The sequence below is a fragment of the Pieris rapae genome, chromosome 1 (assembly GCF_905147795.1).
Source record: "Pieris rapae chromosome 1, ilPieRapa1.1, whole genome shotgun sequence".
NCBI classification, from domain to species: Eukaryota; Metazoa; Arthropoda; class Insecta; order Lepidoptera; family Pieridae; genus Pieris; species Pieris rapae.
Window position 1 is genome coordinate 6,503,642 of NC_059509.1, and position 26,646 is coordinate 6,530,287.

The window sequence follows — 26,646 nt, forward strand, 5'->3', positions numbered from 1 at the left end:
TACAACGTGCAATTTACTCCACCACTAACGATCCCATCATTATACCGCCCATTGTGTCTTTACGTAATAATACCTATTTGGTCGTAACTACAGTAATTTTATGTAATGTTTATAATTTTTCGTGTAAAACTTAGCAACGTTATTTTGCGAAATTCGAAAATCGAATACAAAAATCAAACAAGAAAACGTTTATAACTATATGTATAAATTCCTTATATCGAGTATACGTTAAAACCCAGATATTGAATGTTACATGTGATACATAAATATTTGTACGAATGACTAGAGTTTTTGAACGAGGCCAATCTCGGTTTCGAGTATGGATTGATTAAACATAAAAGATTTCGGTCTGTATGCTCTGTTTGATCTATCTGCACCGGCGCTCCGGTGTTTTAAACCTACCTGTTAATTGGAGGTAATTAAATGTTGATAAAACCTCTTTAGACGAACTCTCATGTTCTTTCTCATTAGAAAAAAAAATCTATTAGTCACCCGTGACGTCGTCGTTGGAATAGCTATGCATGTGTTTTGTTTTTTGTGCATATTATTAATAATATAAGATTTAATCACGGTGTCCCTTGTAAGGTTGTAAAGCAATTCCAACTAATTCTATATGCGAAGAACGCTTAACAACAAAACCGATCTAACCTTGAAAATTATAGGCTATTATTTATTTCTACACGGCTAGTTCCCAGATGTTTGCTATTTAAGTGCAACACTTTTTCATTTTGTTATGACGCAGAATAAAATACGATGCGTCAATTTTAGATATAGCTCTTGGAAAGTCAATGACATAAACTAGATTGCAATTTATAGCTTATAATAGAGGTTTCGTATTAAATAATCTAGATAAAAACTAATTATTCCCTTTAACTGGCTATTACACGTTGTTGATACACATTACGCGGTGGTTTAAATGCTGTAATTATGATATTCCATCTGTCCCCAAGCTTCGAGCTTATATCAACTTAATTGCTTAGGTTTAAAAGGAAAGTGGTCTGCACTTTTCATACTTTATTACTGGTTTTACTGTACGAAATTCTTGTTGAGAGGAATTAATTTAAGGAAAACAAATCGTTATATTTATTTTGATAATTAATCTTATATATAAATCACTGTGTAATACATTCATGGATTAATCCACAATGCTGTGGCAACAATGTGCTGATTATGATGTGCCCTTATCTCGAATTAATTAGTATATAAATAAACCGAACAAATCACTTGTTACTTATATAAAACATAATTTAATTAATGAATTTGCACCAATTGACTTTTCTTTTAATGTAATTGCTCGTACGGTGAAGAAAAACATCTGGAGGAATGCCTGAGACCTTAATCCCGAACCATTCAGAAAAATAAATTTTCACGAAACATATACAGAAATTTGAAACCTACCGCCATTGGTTATTTGTTTTAACACACATTGTCTAGAATAATGTTTATTTAGATTGCATTTGAAATAATATTACATTTATTTTGTTCAACATAACTTCCATAAAATTGTTGCACTTTTGCGTTCCCATTTCTTTTTTATTGATCATAGCTTGCTTTGAGCGTTTCCTTTTCTCTTATCCATTAGTAGTTGTTTTAATTGTCTTCTTAATATTTTACCACTTGGGTTCTTAGGGATTGAATCTACGAAGATAACGCCGCCACGTAACTTCTTCCATGATGCTACCTATAAAGGAAGATTTTAATCGTAATAAAACACAATTAAAAGAATAAATTAAAATATAGGAAAACTATTTTGTAATATTCTGAACATAAGGTTAAAGCTCTTGTAGAAGCAGATTCGGCCTTAATTAAACTTTTTTTCAACAGTGGTCCTTATGTTTAGTTTCCTTTTAACGTAGTGACAAAAATAATAAAAAGAGTGTCCAGTAGGAGAGTTGTAGATTGAAGTTTTTAGAAGGAAAAAGAAGATCAGCAAAAAATAAATGTGTTGCAAATTCTAAACAGAGAACCGTTCTAGGGCCAAAAACTGCAAATAAAACTAGAAAAAAATAATAAAATATGCTTCCACATGAGATTTAAATCAAACGTGTCAAAAATATACGTTGTTTAAATAAACTAGACGTTGAAAAACAATAGATATTGCTAAATTATATCTCATAATATAGTCTCAATCGAGGAATATTATTATATATAATTATATTAAAACACGTACACGTAGGATATAGGAGAGTCAAAAACAAAGCTCATCTAATCAATAATATAGGGAATGCCGCAACATTCGATAATTTTAGGATCACAGTAATTTTAAAAGCATTTAAAACGTTTAAAATTGAACCAAAATTCAAAATTACCTTGGTATCAACAAACTGTCGTATTTCCGTATCTGTAATAAGTGAATTTTCTTTCTTCACAACAAAAGCAGTGGGAAGCTCACCAGCTGAAGAATCTGGTGCCCCAATAACCGCCGCATCTTTTACATCTCCGTGTTTCAATAAAATAGCTTCAAGCTCCGAAGGAGATACCTAAAAAGGATTATACTCCAATAGGGTTATACCTCCAGAGTCTGGTATCACTGAGAATTTGGGTGTAACTTTAGGACACAATAATCAATTTAAGTATAAATTTATTTGTGTTTCTATGTTGTGTAGCTTGTATCCTAACAAATCCGGTCAATATATAAAACATACTACTACTACTATTGGATTTTGGTACTCTCCGAGACAAACTGGCAGTTAATGTAAAATTAGAAACATTTAATTTATATTTCTTTTTTTGACGCTCATAAGTGTACATGTTACATACAAGAATAAATGATTTTGAATTGAATCAAACCAACCTAATTTGACGATCAGGCTTTGCTAAAAGTTAACTATAAAGGTTGACTTCATCAAGTTAGTTGCTTATTGAAACGTGTGGAATTCAACACATACCTACTCAATTGAGTGTGTTCGCAATTAACTATTTTGACACCTTTAAGATGACGAAATAATGATAGGCAAATGTCGAAGTCACTGTCTTAATTGATTTACAGTTATCCAACTCTCACTATATGTATACATGCCTATTTAAATAAAAATTAATATTTATTTTTTAAGTACACCTATAATTAATGCACTTTCTATAGTATTTATTACAAGCTATCTATTTTAAAACTTGCCAATTACGGGGAACATAAATAAAAAAAAAATTTATAATAAATTACAATTAAAAATGTACACTTCCTATTTTAGTTTTTACTAGTAATTAATTGCTTAGCGGTACTTATTGCTAATTAATATAGCAGATGCGTGGTCACCAATGTTTTTTTTAAATTGATCAGCCGACTACCGAATACAATAATCTCTGAAAAAGTAGTATTTTTCTGTTATATTCGCGAAGAATTCGAACGAGTCGCACCTAAACACCTTGGTTGGTTTTTATTGGATTTGGTAAATTCTACTAATTTTTGAACCTTGGGAATAAGTAAGGCACGTCAATATAACAATTTGTACTAGAACGAAACACCGGCAAGAGATCTCCTATCGTACAGTGACATGACAAAAAATATATACAATAATAAAATAAACTTTATCAATATAATCATTAGCTATTATCAACCACCACGATGTTCTTATCATTAAGATTATTTTACCTGCCAAGCGTTATATTTTATTAATTCCTTAATTCTGTCAATGATGTAAAAATAGCCTTCTTCGTCATAGTATCCGATATCGCCTGTTCTATAAAATCCATCTGGGTAGAAGTTGCTACCAGAGGGGATTCCTATGTAGCCCTCGAACACAACTGGGCCTTTGATGCATACTTCACCTGGTTCTCTACAGCCCAACACCTTACCAGTATCAGGATCAACTATCTGAAATAATTATATCATAATCTCTATATGAACTGTTGTCTAAGTAGATACTTTAAACATATGTGTATAAATATGATTTTTAAATACTGATATTATGGTGGCGTACAATTATGGTAACGGTTTCTGGTAATTGAAAAGAATATTAAGATAAGTAAGGTAAAAATATTCTAGATATATGAAACATTTTTCATTTAGTAGTGCATTGATTACTTAATAGTAACACACTTATTAAATATTTCCCCAATTTTTCAATTATTTATTACCTAGTCATTTAATAAAAAATGTACTGTGTCACAGCATAATATGAATAATTTATTTTTATTTCTTTGTTTTACAGAATAATATACTATAATCATAATACTTTGCATAAGAAAACCGCTGTGGTTTGTATTAATGTCACCATAGCAGTTTTGGTAAGGAAAACAAGAGTAATTATATTTACATAAGTTTCTTTCTCTTTTTTAGTTGCTTATTTATTTATTTATTTATGTAGTAAAAATTCGTTACTTTTTGAATAATTCCCGGAACAACTTTTCCGACGCTTCCTTCTCTTGGATTTTCTTCTGTGTCAAAAGTGAGTGCACCTGTAGCTTCAGTCATACCATATCCTTGTAAAACACATTTTATATGTGGAAATCTGTAAAAAAAACATTATACAGATGTATTCCTGTGTTCACTTTGATTAGTGATTAGTGCAAGTGATCAGTGCATGTGATAAGTGATTAGTACAAAACAAGTGTGGATGGCGACTGATTACTGGCAGGTGATTAGTTGCCTGCGTAATAAAGTGATTAGAAGCGTGTTCTATTTTTTGCGAGTGAACTGCGAGTAGTGACGTCGCGTACGCCCTCCCTTCCCCCTCAATCGCAGCGTGCCTGCCAAACTATATGACAACTGAATTTACTAAACGGAGCCACTAAACAATAATTGGACACTACTTGCACTACACACCTGCACTAATCACTCAGACTAATCCATAATCAAAGTGAATCCAGGCCTTTATATCAATTGCTAACAGAATTTTTAAAAACTATATAAGCGAGAGATAAATAACAGGTTATTATAGTAAATTCTTGAAAAATATATAACTTTGCGCAACTTTGAGTACGGAGGAAGGGATCAATGTCGTCTGTCTGACAATTTTGTCTGTGTTACTAACTTAGGCTCGGAGGAAAAAGTGTTGATACGTATCTATACTTTAATAATGTATATGTATTGTAAAATAGTATGTACCTCTTTTTTATTTGATTTATAACTTCCAAGTTAGTAGTTGCGCCTCCACTGCTGACAACTTCTATCGAGCTAAGATCAAAGGTTTTAGCAAGCTCCGATTTACACAACATTACTAGAAGGGGTGGTGGTACTACCATGTATCCTATCTGAAAACATTGAGAACAATACATAGAAGTACATGTAGAATTAGAATAGTTTATGTGACTGTAGATAACTAGTGATTACTGTTTGAACCCTAACTAACTAACTAACTTGTTGGTTACCCTAACTACTATAATTAAAAACTCACCTTGAATGTTTCAATTGTTTGTAGAAACTGTTTTTCATTAAATCTCGCGAGGAAGACCGTCGTCTTGCCTTGTATGATTGCTTTAAGAAGGGAAGCTATACCCATACAGGTACACCAGGGAGATATAGATAGTGCAACGTGGTCTCTCTTAGTTGGGCTAAATGGTTTCAAAACCAAAAAAATAAAAATAAAAATTATTTTCTATTTAAAATAAAATAAAATAGGTTTTAAGTTAATTTTGTGTAAAGCGTCATAACGTACGGTGGTTGATATGCTGTGGTTATTAAATTAAGATTAGTAATCATAGCGCCTTTCGCTGGTCCAGTTGTCCCAGATGAATACAATATCATAGTAGTTAGAATTTTCCCTGAAATACAAAATAAGTTGTTTCAACGCCTTCATATAATTTAATCGGGTTCATTAGCAAAATTATTTTTGACTAAAACATTATATCAAGCCTTTTAATATTTCGAAATAATAACAATAAATTAACGATAAATATATTCTCTTAAGGTAGATCAATATTGGTTATTCTATATTTATGAACGAACCTCCAAGATGTACAGGTTTGTATAAATTTAAATCCACCTGGTACTTTACTAAATCCTTGAAGTACACTACATTTTGTGACCTCGATGACCCTCTGTCGTCGTACAAAATGAATTTTCTTATCATTTTATGCTTCTGCAGATTTTCGTAGTGACTGTCGTATGCAGTCCCCGAGAGAAAAATATATTTCGGCTTAGATATGTTTATCACGTGACTTAGTTCGCCTGAAAAATTATATTTCTATATTACTAAAATATTTGTGCGTCACTACTAAGCAGAGATTTAGATTGATAATTCAAATCTAAATAAATATTGATTTTTATTTAGGTTATAATGTGTAAATGTTATTTTTCTCCAAAACTACGATCCATAATTAACTAAAGTTAATCGAGTAATTATATATTTTTTAAGCAATGTTTGGATTTTGTTGAAATTTGTTGCTAGAACTAGTCTGTTGCTAGTTCTTTGATTTTGAATAGTGGCTCTTATTATGTACTATTTGCATAAGTTATTTTGTACTATATGCACAAACTTGGAGCACGATTGTTTAATCATGCGACTATTTTCCTATTTAAATTATTTATAATAGGGATTTTCATTATTTAAATTGTATCACATTGTTTTGTTGTTGATAGTTTATGAAGTATGTATTACTTGAAAGTGATAAAGATAGGAGAGATAAATTTTATTACTGCACATTAACGCGAACAACTAATCATATTTTGCATTCATTTACTTCTATTATTTTAAAATATGAAGCATGTGTTAGAAAGAGCATAATTACGATGAAACATGAACGTTTCTTAAACGTGATTGTAAATTTAACTGAACTTCCTGATCGTAATAATAATATTCCCTGTATTTCATATTAAATAAACACCATATACCAGCGGTGGTATAATTTTGCCGTCTCGACCTAAGATTCTATATCGGCTAGTAATAGCGATAGTAAAATACTTCTTTTGTACCATTTTTTGTGTCGAAACGCGGTTTTATCAAATAGGACTGCTTTAAATGAAAAAATATACTACGAGATAAAATAAATAAAACTAACTATTCTTTAAACGTATTTTCAATTTTTAAAGATGTTCTGTGTAAAAACGGACAACACACAAATCAAATTATTGTTTACATATACGTATTGACTGTTTCATTTTTGGTCACAAGCTTTTTCCAGTTTTACAATAGTGCAATGGGCTTTTTGGAGTCTTGCCAAACATATTTGATATGTACCATAAGGAAAAGAATTCATACGAACAATCCCTCTTTAGCAAATCTAACAGCACTCTATACACAGCGTCTAATATAGGTAACAAATTTTTATAGTGGATATTTAATTATGTACCGTATTTGGGAGATTTCAATCTCCTCAGTTTAGGAAGAGTAAATAACCGAGGTCGAGCTGGGAACTAATAGATTTTTCCATAAATAACACTTGCTTGTATGTTGATTGATAAAACCATGATCGTACCATGATCGTACGACACAATAGGTATTGTGTCGTACGGACGGATATCAAAAAAGGACCGGACTTTAGACTCAAAAAAATCGAGGACGTATGTCAGCATCTAGGTCTAGAAGGTCTCTAATGATAAAGTTGTTGGTCCAGTTGGAATGTCAATACATTACATGTTGTAATTATGCCGAATATCAAACAATGGAAAGTTGCGTGCCTTGCTCAGATGTTGCTCTATCCGCGGTACAACTTCTACTACTACTAATTCCCACAACCTTCAATTAATCATGATGGTATGGTATGATAAAATATAGGGAAACGGTGTATGTTCGTAAAATAATTATTATGGTTGGACGGCTATTGAGATGCCTCACGATTCTTTTCCAGTAAGGGAAAATGTGTATTAAGAATATCCTATCATGAGCAACACCACATACACACCATCACTTACATACTATCGCTTTTAACACCATCACATAACACAGCCAAATTAGGTACCACTTAGTTAAATGTATTGAATACTTTTTGTTGGTTTGTTCCCTTTTGTTAATCTTTGAACATTTTTGTCGGAACATATATGATGTGTTCCATCTTTAGCTATATTTTCAGTGTATTTGTTTGTAATTATATTATCATTTATGTTATCTGTAGGATTACTAAATGAATAAATAAATGGAGAGGCAACAAAAGCCGTAGAAGAAGCGTCTGCCAGTGATCGATCACCTACCTGCCTATTAACAAAGAAAACAGCCCATGTTTATAGCGCTAATGTTTTTAAGATATGCTACTAAGTACTTACTTTCGCCATAGGAAGTATTAAAGAACGTGACAGTTGCGCCAACGCAAAACACAGCACATGCTGTAAGTATAAACTCTATTCGGTTTTCACTAAAAACAGCGACAACATCTCCAACATCTACTCCCAAATGAGATAGAGAGTCAGCAATGTTCACTACTCTTTGTGCAAATTCTCTGTATGTTATTTCTTCCCTTGTCACTCCATTAATCTATAAAAGATACGCTTAAAGTCACTATCATAAAAAGGAGTTCTGACACACTGTTCATACAAGAAAGATTTCTTAAATCTAAAAAATAAAATATTAGCTAACTTAAATCGCGTTTTACTTATTAGTTAAAATAATGTTTCCGTATCATACAATAACGTTGTTTACTTGACATAATATTCATACCCTGATAACATACATCGCACTTTTTGATGTTATTAATAGATTATTATTTAATTGGTTTTGGAAGATAATTTTTGATTTCTTAATGTCGCCTTTAACAGGTTTATCCATATTGGTTTTCCATTTGCAACATATTTTATCAATGATTAATAAAAACATGGGACTAAATAATAAAATGTATATTAGAACCATGTTTTTTTATTTATTATAAATGGAATTTTAACAGGTACCTTGTTTAACTTGAGTCTTCTTAAAATTTCCTACGCGATTGATTTATTGTATTCATGATAATAAAAATACATTGTACGATACAGGCAAAACTCACCAGAACAGATTTATCTTTGTAATTTAAAATGTTTTGTAAGATAAATGCCCCAAAATTCATATGGTATGGTATATTGAAATCTTGTTTGCCGTAAAACACTCCATCTTTAAATTCATCACTAAAAATCATTTTAGAACACTTCCACTTGCGGACTTGAAATGAAACTGTTATCTAAGCGATGTTTAACATACCGTTTTTACTCTACAAGTTATGACGTTCTACTGATTAATCCGATACAGAATAGATAAAAATGTTATGTAAACTTTGTCAAGAGCAGCGTAGGTAACTTTTAATATCGATCTCAGTGTTGTTGTATCCAAATTCGATGTGGTTCTATCAATATCGAATATAATATATCTCTGGTGTCTTTACCTTAAGATTGGGCAAGACACAACATAGTATTCGGGGTTGCAATCGCTATCGCAAATTTTAATTCGTTTTTAATGTAATAACGCTGTACCTGTTATTTTATATGTTATACACAACTGCTCAGTAAATTTATCACTTATAGATTTAGAATTCAAAAACATGTCATTTTTACTAAGTACGGAGTAAAATATTATTTTGTTTATCATCATCGATGTTTCTCTATGATTGATACAAGTAAAAGTTCTATCGACTTAAGGTCGTTCATAAAATTAAAAAATATATATCCACAAATATGTCTCAAGATAATAATATATGTTAAGGTTTAGGGGTCGGAATAAACATTATGCTTGGAAAATAACTAATTAGGCGGTACGTCAGTCCGTTGCTTTGTCAACAGTAAGTTCGTGTTATATCAGCATCTAGGTGAGCTCGTAAGGTAAACGTAATTTGTTAGTACGCCTGTGTAGAACTGGCTCACCCACGCATAATGTAGGGTTATTCTGCTAGGAACAGATCACACAAGATTAAAGTGATTATAAAAATTCATATTTTAGCGCAACGTTCGATATGCGTTTTATCTGTGATAATTTTTGTAGGAATTGTGTCTGATTGTTGACCTTAATTATAGTTTCTCAAATATACAGTTTTTTTTCCTTTTTAAATATAATAAGGCTTTGTACCCAAGTAATATACTAACGCCATAGTTATATAACTAAAATACGAGTTGTGGTTGTTATGATTGGTTAATTAAGAAGTTTATTTGACATTTATTAATTTAATTAAGTCCGACTATTTTTTTTTATTTATATAAAATAATATTTGACATTGTGTGATTGTAATTTTTTATTAAGTAATTAAGTTCAATATGCTTTATGGTTGTTTTCTATTTTGTCATATTTAAATTTTTTACGCCTGAGTTGTCTCAGAAGACAATACTTTATACACTATATTTATATACTATATATATATAGGATATTTACATCTTTTGTCTTCTGAGAAAAAACTAGAAAACTCAGACGTAAAATCTATATTTATATTTGTATACTTACATCCTTGTCTTCCTTTATTGTGTGTCTGTGTTGATATTAATATTAATAGGGCAGAATAATCGTCATGCCCTATTTCCATAATAAACCATATTAATTGTATGTAAAATTCACATCGTTGCTTGTCCTTGTTAACCTTTCGAGTTTTATCTTGTGAATAATATTACTTACGATATGCCCCAAATGCAAATTTGAAATGTACACAGCTTCAAACGTTAGTAACGTTCTTATTGATGATTTTTCTTTCTTTTAGACTAGACTTAACTTTGTTCTAAGCCTTGCCGGTTCTCCTGACATTTCTTGATAATAATATTTATATAGAGCTGTAAACCGCCTTTGTCTGTGTTTCACATTCGAACTAATTCCAAGAGCCACAATTTGCTGCTCATAAATGTTATTGCTGTTATGAAAAGGCAATCATAATATTGTTACTCTAATCACGGGTATTAAACTTTTTTACTTTTAACCGTTTATATTACGTGTAATAATGTCCCTATTGATTTCCGTGGCTTAGTGATTAACCCAGATATCCTATAGCGTATTTATAGTAAATAGCAATCAATAAGAATATTCTGGATTTAATTACAAGTAAAACATCAGTCGCGACGGATCACGCAGAAATGTGTTAAGCCTCATTTGTTTCAATTCAATAAACAATTAACGTTGTACTCCAACAGTTACTGAGATATTTGAAATTGCAATTTTCAAATATATCCCACATATAATCTCCAATATGACTTAAGAAACTCAACGTTTATATAACATTTAGTTAAAAACGAGAACACGGGTAACCTTATCCTAAGAAAATATATCAATGTAAAAGCAAAAATATCTAGGACCTGGGAGGTATTTCTTTTATGTAAGAACCTAAATAGCAAGTAATAATGTAGTCTTATCAACTATGAATATAATATTCCCAGACGTTTATGACACAAACTTGAGTTTAAGCCAAAACTAAGCCTTCCATTTAATTATAGTAAACATAATATTATATCATATTTAACATTATATTCCAGTCTCTATTTATCTAGATATATATTTGTACTAGATGTTATTTTATTGACGTATATATATATACTTGAATTTAAATATTTTTACATTGACCTTCAAGTTTTATTAAAGCTTTTTCTAGTGTCTCTTTTAACTATATTTTATGTTACAATTGGCTAAGTTTGACTCTTAAGACATGTCAAAATATAAATACTTTATAATTCATACTTCTTTCGATGAAGATTTGGCGAAGAGCTATTGTTCTTGCTAGCTAGCTAGTGTCAATTGTATAATAACTAGTATTTAAACCTTTATTACTTTGTTTGGTTTACAATTGCTGTTAAGCCATATTTAGCGTTAAAACACGCCGGCGTGACTACATGATTGTATGTGATTATTTGTCATTTATATAACTGAGTAGCAGAAGCCATATTCTTATAATTCTGATGAAGACTAGGAGATATGAGTCAACGACCGCAACTCGTTACTTATGTATTGGGTTTGTAAAATTATTACACAAAATAAACCTTAAGAAATAATAATTATTAAAATTATAAATTTGTTTAAAAAGTAATAAACATATATGTAAACATCTAAGATGCGTTTTATTTAGTATCGTTTAAAGATAATAAGTCCCATATGAAGTTTTGCTAAATGAAATGTTTATAAGATTGTTCAATTATAAACACCGTATGATGCTTTATAAGAATAAGTCTACAGGTAAGCTCCGTTTACTTAAATGCAAAGCTCCCAGCTCAGTGGGCGGGTGTGACCGTGAGAAACAAACATGGAGTGTCGCACCCAGCCTCCTTTAATGTGGCCATAGAGTTCAATTATTAGTCAGCGTCATAAAATGTCGTTCTTTGAAAAGTACTGGAAAAACATAGTCAAGATAGGAGTTCTTAGATTCAACTATTTCGGGCATTTTTGTTAAAAGTGTATTAATGTTTTAAAAATGACTTATTATTAAAATTAAAAAAATATTATTATATAATACAAAGTGGCCTCTGTTTATTCTTTCTCTGTTTATTTAAGTAGGTATAAAATATTACTGGGTGTATTCTAAAGTCATATTTTTTATAGGCAGCAAACCCGCTAGCCCCCCCCCCCCCCCCGGCTTTGCAAGTGTCCATGGGCGGCGGTTATCACTTTATTCAATGTGACCCAGTTTCTCCCTAGTGTCAAAAAAAAAACATTACCCCTTTACAGTTAATGACCGTGATTAGTATTTCTAAAAATAAAATACTCTTGGATTTCAATAGTGATTAATTTCATTTTAATGCATATTTGCGGAATGTTGATATTTTTATTAGGTATATCAATTTCCAGGAAGCATTCTATTGTAACCTGAGTACATTATGTAAAAAATTAAGTGCAATAAATATTTTATAGTATAATCGCATTCCTCGATTATGTAAATAGCGTAATCATAAACTCATAAACGTCGTCTCAAGTGCGTTCGGTAAATAGTTTTGCAAAATATTACGAAACGAAATTCCTCACGCCTCAAATTACTTAGTCAATGAACAGTGGGTCATAAAAGATGCGACAGACATTCAAGTGTCTGTACTTGAAGAAAGCTTGCAATACTACCGCAATGGAAGTTACTTAACTTTCTCAATTGCATCCAATGAAACTTACAAAAGAGTTCAAACTTCTTTGATTGATATAAAACTTGAACTAGGGGCAACTTGTTAGGACTTTTCTGTTCTAAAATGTAAATGACAAAATGTGTTAAAGAAATAAAATTTGTTCCAAATTTAAATTGAAACCGAGTTGGATATGAGGCAGTGGAGTTTTGTGAAATACTTATACGTTCCCCGGGTATTTCTTTTTAAATTTTAATGCAATGCCTACAGCTCAAATCACCTACGTTTGAGGTTGATGTGAAATAACACATTTTGATATAATTCATCATCAACTGTAGCTGCTTATAGGTTTCTAAACCTATAAGCAGAAGACAAAATTTCCATTAAAACTTTATTCTCCCCAGCCCACGCAGTAATCTTATTAATATTGCACTAACTACACAGAAAACCAGCATGTTATGGTTAATGACTCTCATATCTTAATCATAATATTATAAGTACGTAATAATTGTAATAATTAAGTTTATCGTCGATATCTCAGATAATATTAATATTTTCTTATCAAACTTATTAAAGCACCTCTTTAATAGCAAATCGGTTAACAGTAATTAATTGATAGCTTTATAAGAAAACGTATTCTCACAGATAAAACGGACAAGATTAATGAGCCTAACGTGCAAAACGTTTAAACCCATTTCCTACTGAAATCCGTTGAGTCAGTTCCATATATTAGTACTAGCGAACGTTTCTGGCACAAATTTTGATCATTAACCAAATTAGTTAGCTTTAAACCGTCTCGTAAAGCTGGTCGAATCCACGCCGTTGCGAACGAATTGAATATATTACTCTAACACCGTAAAATCTCCATGTGTGAATTGATACTGGCCTGCCCACTGGGTTTTGATGACAACGGAAGTCGTTATGCAGATTCCATTCGCCTATATCACCTAAACAGGAATAAAGTTAAATTAACTTTGGTTTTAATGGCGTGTATTATGTGAAATCGCGGCACATTCGTTGCACTTGAGGATCGTTCACTTCAGCATATGATTTTGGCACGTTCCTGATATTTGGTTCGACGCATTTAATTGTTTTAATCCCAATTAAAGATATAACTTCTACATCAGATTGAAGTAATTATCGCGATAAATGTACTGAAAACTATCCCTTTAACGTGAAATTGTTACATCTCAGTTTTCTTAATCATTTACAAACTTTCACAATATCCCAGATTGGTCAATCACATTTACGTCCCGATTGAGTTTTTTTTTCAAATTTATAGAATCGCCGTGTATGTACAGTAAATAGACATTATAGGTGTTAATTGTTTTGTGAAATTTACATTAATAAACGAATATTGATATAACAGTTGACCGGCTATTTTCTTACGGCCCATTCCCAGAGCATTGGCTCTTCGATAGTAAAAACAAAGTAGGTAATCGTAGGTGGTCCCCGTGTGTGGCAAATATACTTAGTTTATTCAGTTTTTACAATTTCATTTATGGCAACCTAATGCTTGTTACAAATTGTGAATTATGTGTGTTCTTATGTTCCTCTTTTTATGACTTTGATTTAAATCTTAAATTACTATCTGTTGAAATTCGTGTCGAGTTCCTATAAATGTCATTTTATTCAGAATATAAATAAACTAATCTTAGAACACTTAACAAACTTTTTGATCACTGAAAAAAGGTTGCAAAAAATCTTCAGCTCCTCTAATCAAACGAAAGATAAATTTTAATAAATATATTTAGAATAAAACTTTGCATAGTTAATTAAGTAGCGAAGTGGGTTCAACGATTCACCTTTTCTTCAAATATAAGAGAGAGGTTAAGTGATCTGTCCGTTTCATTTAAACGGGTACCCGCAGCACTCAAGTACACCGCTTGTATTCAGAATATTTTATTATTATAATGCTTATCGTATTGTTTCAATAACTGCGAGATTGTACCAAAGACAATGAGAACCAAATTTTCGTTAGATTTTAACAATGAGAATTATCTTTACAATTCTTCAATTAAGTATCAATTAAGTTATTAGCTAAATTATAATTCTGAACGTTAAAATGAAGTAAATTTTCTTAAACTAAAAACAATGAAAAAAGATGTTTAAAACATTTAAGTACTGTTGAATCTAACGTTACTTAATAATAACTTAATTCCTAACTTAGCTTATGAAGCTTTAAATGATCCTAATCCTTGGGATTAATTTGCTCCAGTTCAAACAATTTGTATGACTATTTTTATGACTTGCAAATTTGTGTGACTAAAAAAAGCACTTAAAAAGAGTGGCGGAAAGTTTCTTGTCAATTCTACTTGCCCGCTCTACGCCTTTGACTTGCGAACTGGTAGTAAATGTAAATTTAGAATTAATTTTACTTCTTTTCTGACGTTCATAAGTGTACTGTAAACAAGTACTGTATGAATAAAGTTATGTTGACTTTGACTAAGAGAAAATAAGAAATAATGCCATTTACCTATACCTAAAGTATTTAATAGGGCATAAATGACAGTATGGATGGAACCGGAATACTATTTAAGCAATTTAATTTAATGAAATTGGTCAATAATTATGACATACACGTGTGAGTTCCATAAAAATATATATAGGTATACATATAAAAATAATAATAATAATAATAGTAGTAGTCTGCGTTCCTGATTTCAAATAGGTAAATCATAGACAGGAATTTATATGATAATCTGCTATAGGATTGCTTATGACCCGTTCATATAGCTGTGCTCAATGGATTTTTTGCAAGTGCATTAAAAAAACCCTTATAAATGTAGTGGCACACAAACAAAGGTAAAGTCTAACTTGAAATAGGTATGGTAAAATGTATTAAGTCCCTTATTAATAAAAGGATGTGCGGCAAGAGGTTTACAAAGTCGAGGTTGGCACTTGTCGACTAGTACTCGCCGGCCGCTCAATGCTCACTCGTAGCGTCCACAGCTGACGAGATTGCTTAGGTTGACACTTCTGATTGAATTCACTCGGACCTCGGCCTGGAAAATTAACTCGACCAGATAACCGCCAATATATGTCAAGTGGTTACCGGGATAAATGAGGTACTAGAGCTTTAATATTTTCTTGTATATTGTATTGGAGAGGTGTTGATCTAATTTTTTCCTTTTTACTTTAATATGGTATTTTTAATATCACGATTATGGGAGAATTATATTAATCGGCTAGTAAGTAATTTTTTTTAAATTTTATCATAGACTCTAGTTCCGCTGGAATATTCACCTGTGAATTCTAGGAAATTAAAATCAAACGTACTTCTGAGATCGCTAAGCCATTAACGTTTCGTGCTTTTTTAAAGACTTGAAAGAAGTTTTTATTTTCTTAGGAGTCCTTACCAACGTACTGGCAATCAACAACTGGACACCCTGGGAAAGGAGCTAGATTAAACTGGGGTGGGCGCGGTAAAACTATAGGGTGTTGCGGACAAAGACGTAAATAAACCGTCAGCATCACGAGTCATTAGTACGGACGTAAGCTTGACACCTCCAAAAGTGGAATTCTGCCGTCAAAGCCTTCATAGACCCGACTAAATTGGACTTTGTGACATTCTCTCTGATTGCCTGTAGATTTAGTGTCAATGATTTTGCACTCCTATGTGTCTTGGTCATTAGTCTATGTATTGTACACGACACTTTTAGTAAACAATTCAATATTGCAAACTATACGTAATTTAAAATCCTACAAAAAAAATTAAAAATTATTCGAAAAACATGTTGCTCATCCCGGCAGACGGCTGGACCAATTATTTGATTTTTTGAAGCGAAATTTCTTTAGGAGCATGAGGGTAAAATTTTAACGTCACGAAGATGTGCAGCGTTTCTGTCGAAGAAAAGGCAGAGAGCAATTGATACATATTGAGAGAGAGTGAGAAAGGGAGATCGAGAAAAAGTGCACACTATTGGTTGAAGTAATCGTTTAGTAGTTACATATTATAAGAACTTTAGATAGCAATTCTGTCGCATAACGTCTTGTGCAGTAAACGCAGATGTATTAATTATTTATATATATTATCATAAGCACGTATACCTTGTCTAAACAGTGTGAATATAGATATAAAATACGTGGAGTGATCGTATAATGGTACATGATCATCTATTGGGGCTTTTACCTTAGTAATAATTAATTTACAAAGAAGATTCACTTGTGACATGTGTACTTCGTTAGCACGCACTTATTTTTATTTCATGAACTCTGAGGAAGGTTTTATGAAGTTTTTTTTAATTTTTTTTAAAGATTTTTTTTAATAAAATTAAAAAAAAAACAGATAACATCTATGTTGGTAAAATATGGAGCAATTTGCGATGCTGTAGCTACTGTACTTAACCGGTAGTTTAAGAAAAAACTAAGACTAAACGAAGTTCGCAAAACTTAGGGACAGCTAGTACAATATAATTTTAACAATGGCTAATACATACACACTGATACCAAATCAATAACATGTAAACTAATGCTGTGTCGCTCTAGTCAATAACAGAAATATGGCTTATATAGCTTTATCTTACTAAAATTATATTCAATTTCACCATAAAGTAAATCTCCTCAGTCCTTTCCTTTTAGCTACTTACCCATTATTTAGTTCTATCTTTAATACCATGTCCTCTTTGTTCTGTAAAGCGACAGAAGCCGTTGCTTGTTCTCTGATATCTCCTCGAATTGAATATCATTCTTAACAAGCTCGCGTTCGTTAGGAAAGGCGCAGGTTGAATTTGTATAAAGCCAAACACTTCGCAGTACTGTTTCAACAAAACAGTTGTACGTAATTACTCGCCTATTTACATACGCACTTGAAAGAAGATGAATGAGCTCAATATTTTAGTTCAAATTCGCCTTTTAACTGCTATTGCTCCTAAGATGGATATAAATGTTCCCTTGAGAGAGGAAGATTATTTTAGAACACTTTTGCTATAGGTTAATTCTTACCATATACAGACTTAGTTTTTAATAACTGTACGAAATTGACAATTATTTTAGTTTTTTCAATGTTTTTTCGACTCATGTAGAATATCATTATTTCATTTGGAATTGTGTTTCTTTGTTGTGAAATTATAATATGCTATCCTACTTATTATTACAAACATAATCAGTCTAATTGTATTCTTTCATCTCTTTCTGTTGAAGGTTAAATAGGTTGTTAAAAAAGACATAGATGTTCAAGTCTACGTAAGTCATACAGAAACTACAGAAATTGGTTTTACAATACTTTCAGATGTTTTCTAGCTATCTGGGAAAGGTACGAAGAAAAAAGAGGGTTATTTGTTAATAGGACGATGTTAAGTATTGGGCTAATATTTAACCGTTTTCAGAGTTGATAAGGCTGCGGTCCGATAATGCGCTTAACTCGGTATAGGGAAGCTGTTGAGCATAAATCATTGGTAAGTGAGATTGGTTCCGATGTGCGAACTCGTAAATCACCCGTGTAAATGAGACCCTATGCGATCACTGTTGGTGGCCTACAATATAATCTGATACTGCCTTTTCTATAATTAATTAGACAACTCTTTTTATATGACGTCATTAACAACACTTCATATTAGGTGCATATTGTGAGAAACAATAAATAGTAATGAAAAAGAGATACAATGTAATTTATTACATGATATTGCTCTTATAAATATTTTGCGAATAGACATGGTTCATTTCTTTGAAATAATGACCTAGAAAGGAACATCTTAAGGATAAGGCCACGTGCTATTAAAGCTAGTTTCATTCCTCTGTGGCTAATAATAACCCAGCACGTGAAGTTGCGATGTCCTGAATATTTGACAAAGCGACGCATATGTGCTCCTTTTACTATGCTATTCAAAATATTTCCTTTTCGTGACAGTGTATGTTTAGTATTGAATAGAATTTTATTTTAATAATAAACACAGTTGTGTTTTTTCAATAACAAACACGAAATAATTAAAACTAAAAAAAAACATTCGTTGACGTTTCGCGTTCGTCGCTAGGACGCTGCAGGGACGCGCTGTCCGCCTGTTGGTTTGTTCTCTCTCTTCAGTCGGCAGCTCATCTCTGGCATCGTGGTCAGCAACGAAGCATCTAGAGCGGACTATCTGCTTCCACCGGTTTATTAGGTTCCGTAGGTTTATTAAAATAGATTAATGTCAGATTGTTATCGTTAGAAGCGATTTTATTACTTAAAACATTATTTTCTAATGATAATTTTTTAGGTAAACGATCTCAGTTAAAATAAAATACAGACGCTGTAATTTAATGTATTCTAAAACAATAACGTGATATACAATAATAAGTACTTTAAGTTCTTGCAGCATATTACCATTTTACTCCGTTTAAAATTGAAAATTAATACGATGGTAATGGAGGGTTAAAGTAATAATTTCTTTATATTTTCGGAGTCACGCAAACCGTTAAAATACTGATATTTCAATTTCCTAACTCCATTTTTATGAAATGATGGTATACAAGGGAGAAACATTGATATTATATAAATACACAAGGGGGCCAATTAACAATACATATAATAATATATTATCTTTTTAGACATGTTAATGAACACAGTATTAATAACAGAACCCGTTAAATTTACAATAGTCTACGTTAAATTTAATTGATTATAGTTATTAAGGTTTCAAGCGGTATTTAATTACAATTGTCTCATTGAAAACTTACTGAAATGTTATGTCATAATTATCAATCGTATTTTGTTAGTTAAATATAGAACTGTTAAACGAAAGTACTAAAGCACTTCAAGTGCCTAAACGTATGAGCTTCGTAAAGCACTAATTAAGTTAGTCGTTCTAATGACATTGGATTGCTGTTTACATTGGCATCATTAGCCTAATGATTGTATCCTGGCTTGGGTCTAATTTCTAAGACGCATTAATGATTAAACTTATGTCGGGGCTCTAATGAAGGATCAACATGTTAAGTTATATTATGAAAAACAAGTGTATTTTTAAATGAAACGTCTAAGCGAAAATATATAAAAATATAAATCAAGGTATAGAAAGGCCGGTGTTGGATGCAAAACAATTGCGGTGAGATCTCGTGCACGGTTAGGTGGGTAGATTAATATTTATGTACAAGCCTACCCTCACTTTCTTACAATATAATAAACGCTACCGAGCCACCGTGCGGGCAGGGCTTGCCACGTCTGGTCTACTTTGGAGGTATAAGAGGAGGTCATCCTACTTTATAGATCCCTTCAATTAAAACTTAAACTTAAATGTATGGATACAATAAATCCAAATATTCCTTCACTGGGAAATGTGCTGTTAAGATTTTATTATTTTGAGAGAATCTAAACATTCATTTAATGCATATTCATGTAAGTGCATTCATCGTGCATTATACGATTGTTTTCCTTCAGCACTTGTCTGTAATCGTTTAAAAGAAAACAGTTTCAGAGTTTAAAATAAGAAAACGTATTGAGAATGCACACGTGCAATTGTAGAAATTGTTCTTAAGACGAGTTTTGTTTCACATTTTATAAACGCGGAAATTTTCGTTGCGTAAAGAAAAAACTATTCTTATTTATTTATTAAGTCTACAACATCATACATATTACGAAATCTACAGATAATTTTATAAAATCTCCTATCTAATATGTACGACAATATATTATGTGAACATAAATTTTGCAAAAAATAGGATTTAAAAAAAAAATACTATTAAAAACATAAACAAGATAAGACAAGTACACAATAAAATAAAATTACCAAGAATTTTGGTACTTAAAGCAGAGAAAAAAAGTCATCAGCAAAACAGCGAATTAGGTTCGAGAAAGGCACCCAACAATGCTTTTTCTAAAACCGATCAGCCCATCTTATGTTTATCATAATATGATTCTCGTATGACGTGATATGCGTAAGTAACTCGTTGACATATTTCTGCATCTATGACAGTAATATATAGACGATTGTTAGATCAAACTAATAAGGCCAAATGGCAAAATTATTTCGACGGAAAACAAACCTATGACCAAGCTATATCCAAGTTTTAAAACATTAAATAAACATTGAAACAATGTCTACGAAAGAAAGACAGATACGAAGATCGATCAAAGTCGATCACGGATAATTAAATAAGTGTATTGTATTGCCTTTTAATTTGTTTTCTTGGAAACTTATAATAAATGTAATTTATCTTTGCATAAAATTTAGTGCTAGAATCTAGTTAAATTCAGTACATTAACAGCTGGAGGGCGGCGAAGGCGTTTAGATTATAAATAGCCTTTATATTATCACTGTATATCTTCAATGGTGGCTTTATTTAGGTACAGGTTTATTGTGTGCAATATATCGTACTCTTAACGTTCATTTAAAATTATAGTTACCTCAATTTACTGATTATTGATTAACTTCTAGTAGTGTTAAGAGTAATGTATTTGTGTTAAATATGTTTATTTTTAATATAAATAATACAATGTTACAGAAAATATAGCTTCGTTTGTTCTGAAAAATCAGGACCGATTTAGATTAGTTCTTTTTTTAGAATTATTTTAATTAGAATGCTACTTCTTGCCATGGTAATGTTAATTTCATTTGTTTCCAATGTAGTAGTATGTTAGTAAATAGCATTATTTATACAATGAAATCACGCTTAATTTGAGATTATCAATAATTGACATGAATATAAATCCATATATGGTCTTATTTATATAATATTTTTGCATAGTAAAACGTTATTGATTTATACAAAGCTTTATGTAAATGGTTGGGATCTGAACGGTGACAAAATACCGATAGCAAGATATCTTGCTCGTACAAATGATAATCGCATGAATATTCATCCCTACTATAATATAATGCCACAAGAATTTATGTTATAGTAATAGTTATCGTTAAATTGTTTTCATTTTTAATAGTAAGCAAGGTTTTTCATTAGCTTTCAGTTTCCATACATGTTTGTTTGAGTGTGCACTGGTTAATTTGGTCCGTTGTCTGGCCTCGCGAATAAAGCCAGCCTAGCTCCGTTCGGAAGTTTCCTGGACTCTTCGTAAGTTTTACGGAGTTACCTTACTACTCCGAAAATTTCTGTTCACTGGGAAGCCATTACACATTCCAAGACTACGAGAGTGACTGCATCCTCTGCGCTGAAATAGACCCTGAACAAGTAACTGTCTGACGCGATTATGAGAAAGAGATGTTTATTAAAGAGGCAGTGGCACGTAATTGTATATTAATTTCCATACAAATATAACATGATACTATTATAATTTAAAAAAAAATCTTACTTTTTATTGTCAAACCTATATTTTAACTTGTTTTAAACTCTGTTGGTGACCTTGGCGTTTGAACACTCGTCCCTGGTATGTATTACACAGCCTACTGAATGAATTAAAAGTACTAAAAGTGTGTTAAAAACTTTAAACTGGATCATATTAGTTTTCCTCAAATTGACAGCAAATAAACTTCGTTTTTTTTTCAATAGAGTATTAAAATGCTTTTTGTTTTGAAATTGTGAAGTTCTAGTGTTAAACAGTGTTATTTTACTGAGGTACCAAAATCCTCAATAATATTTGATTTGGACATAAAATGTTATCGTTCTTAAGTAAAAGGTTTTATCGTATAAAAGAAAGACATAAGTGTTATGGAAAAAGGAAATTGAAAAGAAAGTTTTGTTTTCTTGGCACAATTTTATTTTCCATTCGAGATATGAAGATAAGGGTAAAACTTCCGAAAGTGGGTAAGGAAGTCGGAAATTGACGAATAACAAACGGATTGACGTTTATATACAAAGTTTTGATTTGTTTTTATTTCAATTCATAATACGTAACTTACAAGCATAGAGTGTCAAATGGTTATTATTGACGTTTTTGCACTAGGGTTCTTGCCTCTATGCTTTTCAGAAAAGTTTTGGATTTCACTCTTCTATCTTCTATTAACGATTATCCTGATGCAAATATGGATATTATCCACAAAAAAAATATTGAGTACAATTTTTTTATGAACGAAAAATTTAAATTTTCGTTTTAGATACAATAATTGATTTGGTTAATTGACCGATACACATACGGTGTATTAAAGTGGTCTTGTTATGTACGTGATGTTACGCTTCACTTTGTCCTTTATAAATAATGAATCTATGAAATGATATTTTTATATTCATATCCGTATCGCCAACATATACCTACATCAGCGTTTTCATATCGACAGTAAGCTGACAGATAAATTACATGGCAATTGTCATGTCGAGATCAATGGACATCATTGCATGGACATAGATTGTTATTAGTGTGTATTCTTCTTCTGTGCTGTGCAATACTCATGACTATTGACTGTTAAAACATGAGCATTCTAGCACCCAAAATCTAAACTATCAAATTGTTATATTTTTTTGCGTAAATATAACGATATTTTATTGATGTGATATCAATAAACTGAATGACACATTCTATCTCTCTCTAAGGCTAGTACAAAAAATAAAAATACGGATTCCTGCAATTCTCATTTGGCATTTTTTGGTTGACGCGGATGTAATTAAGCAAATGATTAATTCGCCAAGAGATTATGATCCAGACAAATACTTGTCCTTTTATAATTTACTTTATTCAAGAAAATTAGCCTCCATTTGGCAAACTACATGTCTAATAAGAAATTGCTTTATGTTAAATTAAACTGAGATACGTAGTGGAGTTAACCTGCGTCACAAAAGATAAATCAAGTTTATGTGACGTCTTGAGGCATGTTTGAATTTATGTGGCTGTACTTCTGTCTTGAGAGTATAACTTTTTAGTTTAAAGCTTCTTGCGAAGCTATCAGGAGACTGAAATTCAAAGCAACGTCATCATAAAAAAATATGGCACACCGAGTCAGTCTTAAAATAATAACGTTGAAAACAACAATAATATTACAGAATAAATAAAAAAACGAAGAAAGCAATGAGCCATGAAAAAAAGCATGTTCAACAAAGACACAGGTTTTTGATTATTTAAATATTAAGTTTAACTATGAATAAATAAAATATTTTTTTAGCAGTAAGTGGTTAAAAATCATGAGAACTTACTAACATACCCACGTATTTATTATGATGCGCTAACAACTTAATACTTTTTGCCTTATTGTTCGCACGCCGACGCGTACGTGACTTCATTTAAATAAAAACCCTCTGAATTTAAACACAAAGACCAATAATTAGGTTCAATAAGAAAGCTGCATATATCGTACCGGTCGGTTTACTATGTAAATGGTTATGATAATGTAAAATTCAACATAAGTGGAGTAGAATTTGTGGAGTCATGCTTTTCGTTAGCATTCAACCGCGGTGGTACTGATGTAGGCACTGACGTGAGGTGATGAAGCATTTTAATGTGTAGGTTCTGTATAATTTGTATGCAAATGCGACCTAAATGTCTTAATTATTGTAAACTTTGAATTTAAGAGGGTATTACGGAGATTTTTTAAGAATCAAGAAATTATGTTGCTACATTTTGAGAGTAAGATTTTTCTGGTTTACCTATATTATATTTTATGCTCACTATTGTTGTAATTTTTTAGCAAGCCCTTGTATTTTATTTTTGTTAATTTATTTAAAACATGCATCACTTATTAAAAATCTTTATACATGTCGTCGATGGATCCAATTTTACGAATTGCTTAAGATTATAAACTATATAAAATATTAATATATGCCAGCCATACATATTACCAAAAAACTTGATTGTACCGTCTAAGTAAAATATAATGTAAGCGTATGTTAATTAACCTTTCATACCTTTCTAATAAATGTATTTGTTTAAATGTGAGAACTGGTTTAATAATAATTAAAGAAACTTTATTCCATGACTCTTATTAATTTTGAGGCGATAGCGATTTTTAATTAACATTTATAAATGGTCATTAATATCATTTAATTATAGAAGCTTATACATTGATATTAACTATAAAATCAACAGTGAATTAGTGTTATCTGAACTGTCCGGTTTAGAGATCGTGGATATAAATTATATTTTAATTTCGAAATTAAAGAGATTTCGTATTGTATGCGTGTGAGCTATGGCCTTTGTGGGTGTTTTATTGTTCCGCATTTTTGGGTAAAACTTGTCTGTTGGTAACTGATAAACTGCATCGCATTCTTGAAAAATTGAAGGTTAAAATTCAAAAACAATTTTTATCTAACTTAACGATTTAAAAAAAAAACTTTATTTAAAATAGTAGAAGCTGATGTTTTACCGATGGTTTCAGATGAGGTTAATTGTTAGATATCTCAATGTTATTTTTTTTCTTTTTTTTTCCATTGTAATTCTTATAAAAGGGTTGTTTTTAATAACAAATTTAAATAATATAATCTAATATTTACCATACTTGTAAAGCTATGAGAAAACAACGAGAGTTATCTGGTTTTGATATCCCTAATACCTTTTCATCCATATATAATATTATCTAGATTCTCAGTGGGAAGTGACCGTTATAGTATATTACGGTGTTGGCCCGCCTACACCTGTAAGAAGCACCCACGAGGTTACATCTGTCACATAACATTGCCTGGTCATGCATTATGAACAATAAATCGAAACAATATCATTATATCTCAATTAGGCGAATGCAAATTATAACGGATGGGCAATAATACTAAAGGACAGGCACAGTTAGGACAGTTTTTTTTTAAATTAATTTTCACTCTACTCCCCTGCCATAGTGTCCAGGGACTTTATATATCACTGCTACAGTCTAGTGGTTAGGCGATCTGAGTTGCATTCGAGACTCCTTAATGCAGGGTATACCAACTGGATTTATTCACAATTTTGCGCAATGAATACGGCGAAGGAAATCATTATAAAAATATGCTTGTGATAGGCTCATTTTTTTACGAATATTTACTAATACTGTCCATGTATTATATCAATACCCATTGCTATACTTCATTCGTCGTTCATTCATTTCGGGTCGTTCATTAAATTGTCTCAAATACTGAGGAACTTTTTGTATTCTACTAATCTTTAATGATCTATTAATAAATATATGCACTAAAATATATAAATTAATTAGTTTTATTTAGTATTTAAAATCTAATGATTATATACGCGTGTACCTTACCTACATTATATACATTACGTTTAAAACACCTACACGAATCCTTAAGGACTTTCAAAGGACCTCCATTGCTATTAAAAATGATGATTCATAGTTGTCACTTAAGCCTCTTTTACTTTACAACTGCATAGACTTTCCCCAGCGACATCTCAGCTGACAGGAAGATCTATCTGTTTGGATTACGTGAGCTGGGCCCGTGTTCTCTTTACTTATTTGTTTTTGTTATCTCAAGATCCTTTGGGTCTTGGACACTGCATGGGAGTCAAGTTCAAGATGAAGTGACGAGACGTGACTGTGTGTTTGGTTTTAACACGTACTTGTTGTCTGAATGTTTAGTATCGTATCGTATACATTGTACATCAAACTTGTCTATCACGGTTTCGCATGTTTTTTTTGTTAATATTCTGGATATAAAATATTGTTTTTTCTTCTTTTTATGATTACAATATATTCTATATTGGAGGTCAATTGTTGGAGGAGAAGGTACTTAGATGTCGCTCGAATTTAATCTGTCGTGTAAAATATACATAATATGTACTTAAGAAATCACAGATACAAAATTTTTTGTTAGTATAATAATAATGAAAATCAAATACAAATATTATCGAATCCACACGAATATTATATTAAAACGACTCGAATTCAAAATGTTTTACTCGTATTTAAGAACAGGTGAGGTAAACATTATTCTTGGTTTAAATCAAATCAAATCAAAATTTATTTATTCAATTTACATGCGACTTAAGGCATGCTTATAAATGTCAAATGATATCTAATTATCTA

General features: G+C 31.2%; 2 protein-coding genes across 2 annotated transcripts in view; one reads left to right on the forward strand and one right to left on the reverse strand.

The window, feature by feature from the left end:
- Nucleotides 1–26,646, forward strand: part of LOC110995789 (agrin) — a 111,278-nt gene that overhangs the window by 1,305 nt on the left and 83,327 nt on the right. The window lies entirely within an intron of this gene.
- Nucleotides 1,471–9,074, reverse strand: LOC110995790 (4-coumarate--CoA ligase 1). The gene is made up of 10 exons (XM_022263119.2): nt 8,851–9,074; nt 8,138–8,345; nt 5,885–6,106; nt 5,595–5,700; nt 5,334–5,490; nt 5,045–5,190; nt 4,319–4,448; nt 3,590–3,811; nt 2,310–2,480; nt 1,471–1,681 (listed from the first exon to the last, which is right to left on the reverse strand). The coding sequence occupies exons 1-10, from the start codon at nt 8,977–8,979 to the stop codon at nt 1,541–1,543; spliced, it is 1,632 nt and encodes a 543-aa protein (XP_022118811.2). The 5' UTR covers nt 8,980–9,074; the 3' UTR covers nt 1,471–1,540.

Bases quoted from the DNA above. Each gene is read 5' to 3' on its own strand.
- LOC110995790 (XM_022263119.2), bottom strand. From the start codon at position 8,979: ATGATTTTTAGTGATGAATTTAAAGATGGAGTGTTTTACGGCAAACAA. The intron at 6,107-8,137 runs GTAAGTACTTAG...ATAATTTTTCAG, and splicing joins TAATACTTCCTATGGCGAAA to GCGAACTAAGTCACGTGATA. The intron at 5,701-5,884 runs GTTCGTTCATAA...TTTGTATTTCAG, and splicing joins CAAACCTGTACATCTTGGAG to GGAAAATTCTAACTACTATG.